This window comes from Dunckerocampus dactyliophorus, chromosome 10 (genome assembly GCF_027744805.1).
Source record: "Dunckerocampus dactyliophorus isolate RoL2022-P2 chromosome 10, RoL_Ddac_1.1, whole genome shotgun sequence".
In the NCBI taxonomy this organism is placed as follows: domain Eukaryota; kingdom Metazoa; phylum Chordata; class Actinopteri; order Syngnathiformes; family Syngnathidae; genus Dunckerocampus; species Dunckerocampus dactyliophorus.
Genome location: NC_072828.1, coordinates 28,653,479 through 28,668,165, shown reverse-complemented (window position 1 = coordinate 28,668,165; position 14,687 = coordinate 28,653,479). Strand labels below are relative to the sequence as shown.

Below are 14,687 nucleotides of genomic sequence, written 5' to 3'. Positions count from 1 at the left end.
CGTTCCTTGAGTATTTCTAGTTTCGTTTCTGTGTAAAATACCATGAATTTATGTACAGGGTATTTCTAGTTTCGTTTTTGTGTAAAATACAATGAATTTACGTAGAGTAATGGAGTGTATTGTGGCGCCCCGACGGTGAAACGGACGCCTTTTTTAAGCGTTATTGCCAACCTTGACACCAGCAATTGTGTTCAGTTTCAACACCGTCTTCACGAGCTCGCACAGTCGTTTGGGCAGATCGATTCAAATACAGTATGGTCGTGATCGATAGTAGTAGTAGTGTCAGTATCAGATTAACACTTTTGTTTTCTCATACTTATACGTTAACGTTCACAAACTTGTTCACCTGGTTACATTGTTATACCTGTATTTATGACTTACAAAGTCAGTGAAAAAGGCCTTGGACACAGGAGAACTTTGACAGACAAAAGTTGATGCTTACTTATTTTGCACAGTTGACTTTTACCCAATAAATTGTGGGAATAACTATATAATTGTTGATATTAGTGCATTGTGGCATCTTCTATTTCTATTTACAAATGTTAGATTTTTTAAAAATTGCCCAAAATGTTACTTTTTTACTGATTATAATCATGAACAACAAATTAAAAAGGAAAAAAAAAATCACAATTTAATGATACTGAAAAATTGACACAAAAAGTATCAGTATCCACATTGGGAATCCTACGCAACATTATCGGCAATAGTGACCCTGTACAGTATTTACTTGGTATCCGATCAATACCAAAATTTACACAATCGCCCACTCCTAACAGAATGAAAGAATGGAAGTTGCTTTGTTTTGCATTTATTAAGACACTCCATGGATAAAATAAAAATAAAAAAAAAAAAAAGCATGAATCTGGGTTAAATATAAAAGCTCTCCTTGCAAGCCGTGCGCCTCAGGAGTAAAAGGAGGTGGTGTGGCCACCTTCGTGGACTCGGCAGTAGTCTTGTCCAAGCAGCGCTCTCTTCTTACACGCCTTCCCGGTTTTTGTGATTGCATTGCAGAGTTGACGCACTGACAGAGAGCTGCAAAGAGGATGTTTTTTTTTTTTTAGTTTAAAAGAGACTGGTTAAGTTGCTCAAAAAGAACACAAATCACTCACCTATTAACCGAGGGAGTAGGACTTGCACTTCTTGAACCATTGACTAAATCATGAGAGTCATTCAACAAGTCAAAAACACTTCCAGGGTTCCTCAGAGGAATATCATCAATGAAAGCCTACATAAAACAAAAACTGTCATCATTGAAGTCCATTTTTTTAAAGACACGGTCATTGTGCTCACTGGCTGGGGTACACGTCTGGGAGTGCAGTGACTGGGGGTACCACATGGCACAGGTCTTCTGTGAGGAGGAGACACCACACCTGTATATATGAAAAAAGTTAAATCTATTCTTTAATGTATTTAGGATTATTTTTAAATGATTCAGACTTGATGTGATGTTGTCTTGAGTCAGAAGGATGTCCGGCTCGCCGCCGCTGTGCCGTCCACCTCTGCAGGACAGAAAATAAATAAAAATAACACGGAACTCGACCATGGGCCGCAACAACAAGAGCTGACCCAACTGACTTCTGAGGCGTTGAGGATCGTGGGTACGAATTAGAGGATGAAACGGTCTTCTGTAGCTCCTCTAATTCGCAAGGCCATGTGGTAGTCTTCTTCCCTCTGCTCTGAAAACAAGCCCACAACTTACTCACAAACCAGTGTCCTGAGGATGTCACAAGAGGGTAACAAATATGAGAAGCGGGTCATTACTCTGACATGTGGTGCACGTTGGAGGGGTGTAACGGTACGCCATCATCACGGTTTGGTGATTTAAGGTCACGGTTGGATTCATTTTGGGCACCGCAAGCAGGCAAATCGCCAATAACATTTTTGGAATGTGCGAAAAATGGTTCCCCTTGAATGTTTTGATGCTGGAATGGTTCGAATGGGTGGAGAAACGTGGAGAAATAACATTTCAATGGCAATGTCGAAAATAATTGGGCTTTATGGCCTGAATGAGCTGAATGTTTTGGTGTTGGAATGGTTTAAATCGGAAGGATCAAAAAGGAATTTGTGTTAGGAAAAGTCTCCGGCACGCAGACAATTACTCCTACAGTAAATGGTGGAAGATGGTTTGGTCTCCTTGGCACTATTGTTGGCTGGACTGCACTGTATTTGCGTACAGAGCAGACACGTCACTTAACACTTCCTGTCCATGGCTTTCAATGCGTCCACCTCTGTACCGCACCAAAAAACGATGAACACGTAGCGTTACACCCCTAGCGCGAGGCCTTCAAGCTTGTACCAAGTGAGAGCGCGAAGAGCAGCAAGCTGAGGCTAGTGAGGTCAAGTGCTGGCTGTTGGTTGACCTCTGCCAGTGCATTAAAGGGCACGATGAGCAGCAGCGTGGCACGAGAAAATACCGGACAACACAGGAACGACTGCAGGACAGCAACCAGTACAAAGTAGCCGGTATGCGCGATGCACGTCCACATGGCAGTGAGGCTTAAACCTGAGAGAAGAAAACGACAGTGAGACTCTTTGAAGGACAGCGTGACATCATCTGTGAGGGTAGTTCACCTGTCCAGGTAAGGTAGCCCTGAATGACGTGCAGCCTTTCCTCGATGTGACCTTGCATGTTGTCAAGGTAGTGCAGCATAAACCCCAGACTGCTGTTCATGCGTTCCAGTTTGCCCATGAGATCAGCGTAGTACTGGGATGTCTGGCCTCGGTACCGAAGGAACTCTGACATGCCGTCATCTGATAAAGAAAACCCATCTATGCAAATATTGCTGATATATTTGGCTTGATTTATTTTTTACAGTTACCAATTTTTTGGTAGATGTCCTGAGCTTGATGTCTGACGTCAGCCAGGTCTTGAGCAATGGCTCTGTGGCCGTCTTGTACCTTTGAGCCGTGGGCCTGCACGTTCTCACTAACAATTTCTGAAGACAAGCAGAAAGGGTTATAAGACTACAACAAATGATGTCATATTTCAAATACCAATAGGAGTAGAGGCGCCAGCACAAGCTCAACAAACTAGATTTGCAGCTAGTGTGTGTGAAAGTGACTTCACCCATTCTTTCCGTAATGCCCTGGATGAGCTGTGCCACCAGTTGTTGTCCTGAGGCAATGAGCGCTTTCTCCTGGCCTAAACGCTGCAGGTTGTCCCTCAGGGAGCTTTCCATATGCTCCTGGCCCTCGTGCAGTTTGACCTGCCGATCCTGTAGAGCACTGTGGCCCTGCAGGAGCTTGTCCAATGAAGCTGCGGTCATCTCCCGCAGCTCCAACTGGCCGTCCTGCCATGAAGCACAAACCAAAATTTGGTTGAACTTAAATGTTTACCGCGCAGCGTATTATAAGATAGCGAGGGCGATTTGTGGAGAAGTAGCGTGTGAATGCTGAAGCGGCTGTACAGAAAATGTGGAATGAAAGGAAAAGTGGGGATTTTTGGAATGTGGAAAATTGTTATACTGAATGTTTAGGTGCTGGAATGATTTAAAAGCAGGGGCCACCAAGGTTTTTTCTTGTGAGAGCGACTTTTACAAAATGAAAATGGTCAAGAGCTACTCATTTTTGTAACTCTTCATAGCTTATTTCAACCCAAACAAAGCCAATATGCTTGTTTTACCAGAACATGGACAAAAGCTGGTATCCACAACTCACATTTTGTATCCCAGAATGCATTTCTTTCTAGCGTTGTCACATTATCAACTGAAAACCTGAGTGAAAAGCAGGCTTGCAGGCGCCTCCTGCGCTCGCGTAGGGCTCACGTTGGTGACCCCTGATTTAAAAAAAAGGGTCAATGACATGATTTATCAACTTTACTTGAATATGTTCTGTATTGTTGTTATTTAACAGAACGTTAAATTTACAAAAATTGTATTTATTTTTCACGGCGGGAGCCATTATGAATGTTCTGCTCAGAAAAGGGGCATGGTGGCGTACCAGGCAGAGGATGTTTACAGAGATTTTAGCGAAGGTTTGAGCCATGTGTCAATAGTTTGAGGAGGAAGAAACCAATCTGAAGTTGAAATAGCGAACTTGCAGAACAGGGAATTAAGACGCATTTATTTGAACCACTGACGATGAAACTAGCGTGTCTGATGCAGAAGAGACATGGAGATGAAGATTGTTGGCCTGAATGTTTTGATGCTGGAATAGTTCAGTCGGTTGATAAACGGGGAAAAATCCCATTCATTTCAAACATCAAACTTTTTGGCTGGCAAACCTGCAGTGTGAAAAATGGATAGCCTGAGTGTTTTGAATGCACAAAATGTTTTGGTGCTGTAATGGTTTGAGTCATGTGGAAGTAGTAAGAATTCTTACAATTAAATTGGATTTTTGTTATAAAAAAAAAGAGGGAATTTGAGAAAAATGGGGAATTTATGGTATGTAAAAATTGTTAGCATGAATGCGCTGAACGGTTTGATGTTGGAATGCTTTGAATGGGCTGAGAAATTTGGAAGTAGTAAGAATGGTTGAGATGAAAAGGAATTTTTTTTTTTTTAGAAAAAAAATGTAGAATTTTGGGAAAAGTGGGAATTGAGGGTGTAAAAAATGGTTAGTAATAATGTCCTGAATGTTTTGGTGTTTGAATGGGTTGAAAAATGTGGAAGTGGTAAGAATTCTTAAGAAAAAAAACAAAAAAAAGGAAAGTTTTGTAACAAAAACGGAAGGTGGAATTTGGGAAAATGTGGAAATTTTGGAATGTAGCACTTATACAACAAATGTTTTGATGTGGGAATGGTTTAACTTGGTTGCGACGTCTAATATGTAAAAAAAAAAAAAAAAAAGAAAAAGAAAGTCAATTTATTGTCGATGAGAATTTGCTTGCAGAAAAATGTGGAATGATGGAAAATGTGGGAATTTTCAGGAATATATCAATAGGTGGTCTGCATGCCCTGAATGAGCCGAACATTTTGACGTGTGAATCGTTTGAATGGGCTGAAAACGATGGAAGTGGTAAGAATTCTTAAGATTAAAAGGGAATTTTTGTTATGGAAAATGTGGAATTTTGTAAAAAAGTGGAAATTTATGGGATTTTTAAAAAATGCCGGTATGAATGTCATGATGTTGTGAATTGGTTGAGAAATGTGTAACATGTTCATAAAAATAATAATTAATATATTACAAAAAAAAATTAACATTTCCATTTTCTTTGGGAATTTTCTCATGGAAAATGTGGAATGGAAAATGTGGGAATGTGTCAACAGGTGGTTCGCATGTCCCGAATGAGCTGAACACTTTGACACCGGGATAGTTTAAATGGGTTGAGAAATGTGGAAGTAGTGAGAATTTTTAAAACGAAAATGCATTTTTGTCACAAAAAAATAGAATTGGGAGAAAAGTGGGAATTAGGGGGATGTTAAAAAAAAAAAAAGTGTACGGTAGTATGAATGTTTTGACGTTTGAATTGGTTGAAATACTGTACGTGGGACATGTGAAGAATTGTCCATTCATTTTCAAAATGTGGCACTACTTGGGAACGTGTCAATAAGTGGTCAGCATGAGAAATAAAAACATGGTGTCATGATGGATCATTTTGGTGCGGAACGTGTGAATGATGACTAACCGTACCTTCAGGTCTTCCATGGCAGAGAGCTGACTGGCAGCAGTTGAAATGAGTGCGTTTACTGTGTGCTCTGCTCTGCGTCGAAAGAGCTGCTGGCGAGTCGCATAGCATACAGAGCGTGCCCTGTTGCTCACGATGTGATAGGCGTTCCATGTATCCGAGTCCATGTTGGCTGTACAGTCTTTGATAGCCTGAAATAAGATAAAAGCTACAAAATGTATAACTTGAGTTTCCACAATAACGTAAACCCGTCACGTTTACCATGTCCTCTGTGCACGGGTAAGTCGCGCGACCCTCAATCTGTGCCTGACAGTTGAGCAAGACGACGCCAAGCTTGGCAAGCTCCTCTTCTGAGAGGCTTTCACAGCTCGCCTTTAATCGGGCGACCACCTAAGCCCGAACACATCGTGTTAAAATGTTCCTGTGAACACGTAGTACCATTTGTACGATGCTATTGTGAAATAGGAAGAAATTCAAAATCAAACAAATTGATGAACGCATGCACAAACATAAGATTAGCCACAAAGGGGAAACAACCTATACTTTGTTTAGAGGTCTACTTACCCTGTGGTGGCAGCTGTCTAAAGGGCTGAGCACCATCTTCTTGGCCTCAGCCAGAAACTTCTCATCAGCCGTCGCCATTTCAAACCGAGCATCTTTTGCAAGAATCACTGGGGATAATTCTGCAGGTGGAGGAAGTGGCGGTGGTGCTGCTGCCGGAGGAGGATGCTCACTTTGCCTCAGCCATTCAAAGAGCCCACCTGCTGCAGGACACTGGTTGGCAAGGATGCAAAGCAGCAGCACACGCTTGACGTGGTCCATGTCTGAAAGAATCACACAGTAACCAAGTATCGCAAGATTTGATGTTGGGTGTGTGAAATGGCTGAACAAACAATGCTGGGAGTATTATCCGTACATGTTTATTAACACAAGAGTCAATTATATATATACACACACACACACACACACACACACACTACATTGGCAAACGTCAAATTGCCACTTTTTTGTGTAGCACAAATGTATTTTGAATTGAGGCAAATAAGATAGTCATTGAAAGTGTGACAGTCGAGTGTCTTATTAGCATGTTTGTTATTGTGACAAATACTCACCTCAGGCTAGCAATTTTAAGGCTAAAACTAGCTCAATAGCAATATTTTCCTAGCTTGTTTTCTATGACTAAACTGAAAAAATAAACATAGTAAGAGATTATTTGTAACACTTGACACCCTTTTAAAAAAAACATTTGTTAAAATGACTTTAAATGTGACAAAAAAAATACGCATTTGGAAATGAGCTAGCTTACGTGACACAGTCATAGCCTGGGATTGTCACATGACAACAACCACAACCACTTGTTTAATCGTCTGTCTTCTTCTTTGGTATTGATTGGCGGTTGTCAAAGCAGCTATTAGATGCATTGCAGCCACTTAGTGGATGTCAGTATAATATCATGTACCGCTGCATAGGACCCATTTAGTACATTTTAAAGTGTTTTGGGTCCTTTTGATATGAAGAGAAACACAACACTATGCATTACTTTTCATACAATGACTCCATTGTCGGGGTATCGGAGGATGTTGCACATATTGATGAAGTGAAATGTTCAATATGATCTGTGAGGTTTTGCCCAGACATGTCTGCTGCTTGAACCTGCTGCTGAACGCTCACATCTCCTCGCAAAAAAAGCGTTTTGCATTAGCAACATTATGACGACACACTTTAAACACACATTCGATGATATTTCATACATGATGGAAGAGTAGTAAAAATATATATTATTGTATTGTACCAAAACTCCGATCCGATCCGATCCTCAGTTCTATGTAAAACACTATACAACAGTGCATTACACAGAACAGAAAAATATGATGTACTTGTATTTATGAGCTCTCTACACATGCAATATTGCAAAGAAATGACATTTGTGTTACATGACGACTCGCCAAAGTTGCAGTAATGTAAGTTGTGGTAAATGTAATGAAGGGTAAACGCGTACCTGTTATTTAATTTCTCCGAACGACGTGTAAAAAGTGAAAGTGAGCATCAGTGATGTCTCACGGCTGATCGAGATGACAGTTAATTGTTTAGTGCATCAAACGAGCACTTTCACTATTAACATATAGCCAATGGACGCATCGCATATGGCTAAGGGTGCGCTCGATTACTGTTCTGCCTGACATAAAGTTTAATTTAACGTTAAATCTAAGTCTAACAGATCCGTCTTCAAAACTACTAATGATTACTAACGATTACTTACTCAGTTTATCTTTTTCTTTAACGTATACTCCGTTTACCAATAATTATTATTACGTTTTCCATATTATCCGTATTGTTTAGGTGCCGCCCACGTCGTGCATCGGTACAGAAGCATATTTAAATCAAGCCAACCTTTTCTGACAGCTCTGTGAGGGCTAAGTTGATTTCGTGGTGGGAATTCCTGCCTTTACAAAAGAGCAGGTTCTGATGGCTCGACTCTCAAGTGTTTATTTACAGTATTGCGTTTCCTCACTCATTTTCTCACCGTTCCAGTGTGTTGTCTCTAACACCGCCACACACACTTTACATATATAAATGGGAAAAGGTGAATTAATTGTTTGTTTTTGGCTACATCATTTCCAAGTTTTATTGGAAATTTATGCGTGTGTTAACTTTCATTATTGCACTTCGGAGGTAATGGACAGATATGGATGTCACGACGTCAAGGGGAAACATCAGATCACGTGACAAAACCAGGATGCGTGAATTGACAACACTGGTCGCGACTTGAGGAGGAGCCGCCATCATGTAGTGGACCGATCACGTGCAACAAAGTGCCCAGGTCATTCACTGTGAAGAGTCGGCTTTCAGTGCCGTTTCGTTCGCGACCGGCGCATAAGGAGGTTGGTCGGTAAAACGTGGTGAATCAACTTTGTAAGGTTGGTAATTTTAATTTAATTTAAAAGTGTGTTACAGTGCGATGGTCACTAACGACTCTCAAATATAAGGTTCATTGTCGATGTCATCCACTGCTTTGCTTTAGAACGTGTGTTTCGACTCAGCCGTTATTTCCAGTTCGTTTGTATATTCCATCTGTGATTTCATCATCTGGATGATATTGTGTTTTTGAGTTGTGTTGTGTGCTGGATAATCAAACACGAGATGAAGTCATTTTGTTTACTATTCATTGTCTGTGGGCTGTCCACAACCTCTGGTCATGCTAGCGACAGCCTGCTAAACCAACATGCTAGCTACTAGCCCTGAGAAGTGTCTGCATCCTGTGTGTGTGTGTGTGTGTGTGAGAGTGTGTGTGTGTGTGTGTGTGTATACACACTTTTTCTGTTGGCTGAAAATATTTAGGTTTGACAACAAAAGATGATGACAAGACACGAGAGCAGGATTTCAAATTGTATTTACATCTGATTCGGATGCACACTTTAGAAGAGAGCACCTTTTTGTTTGAGCCCACTCATTTTTCATGTGAGCAAAGTTATTGGAACATGTGACTGACAGGTAGGTGTGTTTTCTTGCCCAGGTGTGTCCTACTGCGTTGCTTATTCAAACAATAAATAGCGCCGAATGTCTACGCTCAGTTTCACATTGGGTAGCATGGTTTTTACCTATGTAGACGGCATTTAGAGGTGAAAACAACATGAAAACCAGAATCAGAATCATTGCACAAACACTGGTCGTACTCATTTGGAATGTCCTGAAAAGAAAGAAAGTAACAGATGTCAGGTAGACTGAGGAAACCCTCAGCAGGCGATGTGTGTTTTTGTGTCAAGATGCTGTGGTGATTTTGATTGAATTTTATTTGAGCACACAAATCCGAAGCGGACGCTTTTTGATGATCGGACCTGTGAGATTACGGATGATCTGATGTGATTCTGGCAGATCAAAATGGACCCTAAGATGGACCCACCGAGGATTGGTTTCATTGGTGCAGGGAATATGGCTTTTGGCATCGCAAAGGGCATATTATCAGGTCAGTATGTTGTCCATCATGGTGGTTTGTATTCAGTCCTAGCAAACCGCCAACCTTCAAAGTATTTTCTAAGGCAAATATTCAAGGTCGTGTCTGTTAGAATTGTTTTATTTTGTTAACAGTGCTGGTTTATTATTGTAATGTGACAACTTGGTCAGCAGTTTTTAAGTGCAGGAGCTAATTTTATTTTTGTTTGCCATTAAAGGGAATGTTCATCCTGTAAATGTCAAAGTAAGTGCACCATCTCTCAGGAACCTGGGACGCTTTCAGGTACTACTACTACTACTACTACTACTACTACTACTACTACTACTACTACAACTACAGTCATGGAAAAAATGATTAGACCACCCTCGTTTCTTCAGTTTATTGATCCATTTTAATGCCCGGTACAACTATAGGTACATTTGTTGGGACAAATATAATGATGATCACAAATATAGCTCATAAGAGTTGAATAGCTGATATCTTGCAACTTCTGTGGTTTTCTTGATAATAACCAAAATCATTTAAGTTCTTACATGTATAGCTCTAGCATTGTACTGCCAAAAAAAATTAAGTCTTATGAGCTATTTTTGTTGTCATTGTGATATTTCTCCAAACAAAGGCACCTTTACTTGTATCAGGCATTAAAATGAACAACAAACAAGGGTGGTTTAATCATTTTTTCCATGACTGTATATATTTCAAGAAATAAAAGTGTGATATAGGTGAAAAACCATTATTATGACCTTAGGTCTTTCCCATTTTTTCCTCAATTTTTGCTGTTTTTTTTTTTTATTTTCCAATTATTAAATAATCTTTGTAAATTTTCTTGTAATACTACGACTTTTTTCCCCATGTCATAACATTTTCCCCAAACTAATTTTCCAAAAATGACACCTATATTTACATTGTTTTTCATAATATTACCACTTTAAAAAAATATATAATTATTGAATATTTCAACTCCTTGCTACTAAAATTATATTATTTTTCCCTTCATAATATTATAAGTTTATTCTCGTAAAATTGCGACTCTTTTTCTCGTTAGACTTTTTTTTTTAATATTTTGATTTTCTTCTCATAAAATTACAGCATTTTTTTTCTTGCATTTTTGCAGTTGTTGATTTTAAACTTTGCAACTATTTCAATTTTCATCTTGTAAATGTTCTTCTCACAAACATGACTTTGTTCCCATAATATTTTGACTTTATTCTTATCCCGAGCATTGTTTTTATTGTTTGTTTTTTTAAAGTTTTTTTGTTGTGTGCTGTTTTTACAGTTTTAGTAGTGTCATTAATTTTGTCCTAACTAATAACTAATACTTTTTTGGGGAGGAGCTGGATCCTGATTAAGGGACAGAGACTCCCAAGGGACACCATCCAGCTGTGAAGCCATCATAAACCACACACGCATAGTCATGAAAAAAAATGAATAGACCACCCTTGTTTCTTCAGTTTCTTGTTCATTTTAATGCCTGATACAAGTAAAGATGCCTTTGTTTGGACAAATATAACAATGACAACAAAAATAGCTCATAAGTTAAATTTGGCAGTACAATGCTAGAGCTATTCATGTAAGAACTTAAGTAATTTGGGTTATTATCAAGAAAACCATGGAAGTTGCTAGATATCAGCTCTTAAATTCAACTCTTATGAGCTATATTTGTTATATTTGTCCAAACAAATGTGCCTTTAGTTGTACCAGGCATTAAAATGGATCAAAAACTGAAGAAACAAGGATGGTCTAATTTTTTCAATGACTGTATAACAAAGACTTATGAAAGGATTCCCTGGCTGGAATGTCTATTTGTCCCAGTTCTATAAGAACCACTAAGAGGCCGAGTCAACAGCGTGTGGATGTTTTGTTGGCCACTTGATTCCGCCGAATGATAGGCGGACAGTTTGTAAGGTGCACTGTTGGACCGTACGATAACCGAGACATGTTTTTGGCGATCATTTTTGTCAAAAACTGAATCCTTATTAAAACCGAGGCACCCCTGTACCGCATATGTGTGTATGTATCTGGAGTGTAATAACCGTCTTTTGCTTTCAGGAGCTAAACATCACCACCACTCACTCCAACACAGAGGTTGTCTGCAGTTCAGATGTAGTCGTCATTGCCGTCAAACCTCACGTGGTTCCACTTGTTCTCAATGAAATCTCGCAGCACGTAACTCACCGGCACGTGATTGTGTCTGTTGCAGCGGGAGTCACTCTGGCGACGTTAGAGGAGGTGAGTTTTCATACAAGTGTCACAGGCAGTCGTAGAATGGGACTTATGTCCGAAAACCACATTTATGACCCAACATCTGTCAAAGAGCCAAAGGAAATATTCATTTTGTGATCATTGATTAGAAATAAATAAAACAAACAATTGGACAGCTCATTAATTTGATGACCTCTGACATCTTGTCATTTTTATTCCTTCCATGTGTTCATGTTTATGGTTAATAATCTTATTTTTGAGACAAGTCTTTATATAATTGTTTTATAGGTAATTATGTTTGTTTTGTTTTTTTTTACATTATTTTCAAGTTGCTGCCGTTGGGTTCAGTTGTCATCAGGCTGATGCCAAACCTTCCATGTGTGGTTCTGGAAGGTGCCCTCTTATTCGCACGGGGGACTTGTGCGACACAAGACCATGGCGCCATGTTGCGCTCCTTGTTGCATCACTGTGGTTTGGTAGAGGAAGGACCTGAGGCCTGGATCGACATCCATACTGGACTCAGTGGGAGCGGCGTCGCCTTTGTGAGTGGCTGAAACTGCTGTGAGAACGAAGTTGGTGTTTTTGTGCATGTGATTCCCCTCTTAAACCGTGGGCCACGTTGCTATAAAAAGACAAAATGATATATTAGTCAAAGACTTTGGTCACTGTGGATGTGAAAATGCACATATCTTTGCTACTAGATAAAGATAAAGAGAAGGTGCTTGTTCAGTGAGTTCATTTCTCTCTGTAGGTGTACCTGTTTGCAGAGGCGCTGGCAGAAGGAGCTGTTAAAATGGGCATGCCCAGCGCTTTGGCCCACAGCGTTGCATCTCAAACTGTTCTGGTTAGTTTCACAAATGCTTGCAGTGACACTGTGGAGACACTGTGCAGGGTCTGAAGACGAGCACTTTAAATGAGGGCTCAGCATCTGCAGCTCCTTTTCCAGCACTGCGCTGTCTGTTGCAGGGTGCTGGTCGATTATTACACGACTCCGATAAGCATCCGGCTCAGCTTCGTTCTGAGGTGTGCACTCCAGGCGGGACGACAATCTATGGGCTTCACGCTCTGGAGCAAGGAGGCTTGAGAGCAGCAGCCATGGGTGCGGTGGAGTCGGCCACCGAGAGAGCGAGGGAGCTTGGCCGGGTGTCTGCAGCGGCCGGAAACAGGAAATGACGACTTCTGCCTGCTTTTTTAAAAAGCCTTGTTTGGACTCATTCAGAGAGACTAACAACGCCCACAAACCTTTTCTCCATCACACCGTTCTAACGTGTGTCTAATGAGAACAACTTAATTTATCATGAGAAGTATTAAACAAGTTTATAATTAACTGCATGAAAGAAAGCCATAACATTGCCTAACAATCAAACAGAATTACGGTTACACTTCTCGAGGGGCCTGTTTCACAAAGCAGGTTTACTGAAAACATTTGAGTTTGTTAACCCTGATATGAGGTAAACTCTGGGTTTTCCATTTCAGGAAGAGCTCTGACTTGAACCTAGTCTACCAAGTCAACGGTTTGTGAAAGTAGAGGTTCCGTGCTTTCCAGTGATGTCCAGGCGGCCCTCTTCCCCCAGGACACCATCCGTAGTCTCATTAGGAGCATGCCCCGACGTTGTCAGGCATGCGTACAAGCACGTGGGGGCCACACAAACTATTGAGAATCATTTTGAGTTGCTACAATGACATTTTAGCTAAATGGACCAGTGTGCTGCATCATTTTTTCACTTTAATTTTTGGGGTGTCTTTGATTTCCCCCCTCTATAGGGTGATCATTTTCATTTCTATCAAATTATGTGGCATCATTTTGTTACTAATACATCACCCACTTATTATCAGGAAAGATATTCAAGATCATTTTCCCCCCAGTTTAGATCTGATGTGTTTTCGAAGTGTTCCTTTATTTTTTTGAGCAGTGTATATACTGTATATATTTATATATATGTTTATCATTCTTAGTCCGTATGTACATTCACCAAACTAAACGTTTTATTCCTTACGACAGGGTGCCCATTACGTCGACCGCGAGGTACCTGTCGATCGCGTAAACGTCATTTTGTAGATGTCATATGACATCGTCAGCTGACATTACGCGGCGTTTCAAGCTACACAAAGGAGATGCAACTTCAATCATCAATATTCTGATTATGGAGAAAGTAACTCAGCGGTAAGATGCCTATATCTATAAAAAAAAGTTATCCTTTCACTTGTAGCAGCGAGTTACGTAGAAAAAAACTCGATTGTTTGATTGCTTTGCTTCTTGTCCTGAACTCCACTGTAGAAATGCGTGTTTTTACACTTCCGTTTCTTAAACTATTATTTCACGATCAATTCGAAAATGTGCCCATTGCTGAAACCTCTTTAATATTTTTCCCTGACTTCTGCCGCATTGCCTTTTGGATAATCATTTTATATCATCGGTAATGTTTAATAGCAAATGCTAACTGGACGTAATGCATGAATTGTGTGTCCTAATGAACGCTACGTAGCGCTATTTTAACTGACAATATAGGGTGATCATTTTCATTTCTATCAAATTATGTGGCATCATTTTGTTACTCATACATCACCCACTTATTATCAGGAAAGATATTCAAGATCATTTTTCCCTCAGTTTAGATCTGATGTGTTTTCCAAGTGTTCCTTTAATTTTTTTGAGCAGTATACAAGTATATACACAGTATGAAACAATCACAGGTTTTCATTGCTTTTTAGAATGCCTGCCTCAAAGACATCACAGCCCTTATACAATGGCGCCCTCTGCTGTACAAAAAGGGCTACTGACAAATTTGGACGAAAGCGATGTGGCTACATGAGACTATAATTGTGCCAGCAGGGGTCAAAAGTTTTGAAAAGTACATTAAAAAGGTTACAAAGGAAGGTTTTAACAGATATTTACAAAGAATAATTAAAAACTGTCTCTTTTTGTCGAAAAATAGGACACCGCACTTCACGTACTCAGTGTGCAGT

General features: G+C 40.0%; 2 protein-coding genes across 8 annotated transcripts; one reads left to right on the top strand and one right to left on the bottom strand.

Moving 5' to 3' along the window:
- Positions 1 to 785: 785 nt before the first annotated feature.
- On the bottom strand, positions 786 to 7,686 carry bmb (brambleberry). Of its 6 annotated transcripts, none has more exons than XM_054789033.1 (13): positions 6,873 to 6,924; positions 6,131 to 6,390; positions 5,828 to 5,956; positions 5,572 to 5,757; positions 3,068 to 3,290; positions 2,820 to 2,936; positions 2,572 to 2,751; positions 2,297 to 2,503; positions 1,576 to 1,714; positions 1,438 to 1,499; positions 1,291 to 1,370; positions 1,110 to 1,225; positions 787 to 1,032 (listed from the first exon to the last, which is right to left on the bottom strand). In XM_054789033.1, the coding sequence occupies exons 1-13, from the start codon at positions 6,883 to 6,885 to the stop codon at positions 903 to 905; spliced, it is 1,842 nt and encodes a 613-aa protein (XP_054645008.1). In that variant the 5' UTR covers positions 6,886 to 6,924; the 3' UTR covers positions 787 to 902. The 6 variants fall into 6 exon arrangements, 5 of the variants coding, with proteins under 5 accessions (XP_054645006.1, XP_054645007.1, XP_054645005.1 ...); XR_008572631.1 differs by having other exon boundaries at positions 885 to 1,032; positions 1,291 to 1,348; XM_054789031.1 differs by lacking the exon at positions 6,873 to 6,924 and adding an exon at positions 7,566 to 7,686 and having other exon boundaries at positions 786 to 1,032; positions 1,291 to 1,348; positions 1,438 to 1,714.
- A 743-nt stretch (positions 7,687 to 8,429) lies between these two features.
- On the top strand, positions 8,430 to 12,910 carry pycr3 (pyrroline-5-carboxylate reductase 3). 2 transcript variants are annotated; one of them, XM_054789049.1, is made up of 7 exons: positions 8,430 to 8,484; positions 9,440 to 9,530; positions 9,736 to 9,800; positions 11,568 to 11,747; positions 12,050 to 12,262; positions 12,472 to 12,564; positions 12,687 to 12,910. In XM_054789049.1, exons 2-7 carry the CDS (start codon positions 9,446 to 9,448, stop codon positions 12,891 to 12,893), a joined length of 843 nt encoding a protein of 280 aa, XP_054645024.1. In that variant the 5' UTR covers positions 8,430 to 8,484; positions 9,440 to 9,445; the 3' UTR covers positions 12,894 to 12,910. The 2 variants fall into 2 exon arrangements, with proteins under 2 accessions (XP_054645024.1, XP_054645025.1); XM_054789050.1 differs by lacking the exon at positions 8,430 to 8,484 and having other exon boundaries at positions 9,431 to 9,530.
- Positions 12,911 to 14,687: the final 1,777 nt, after the last annotated feature.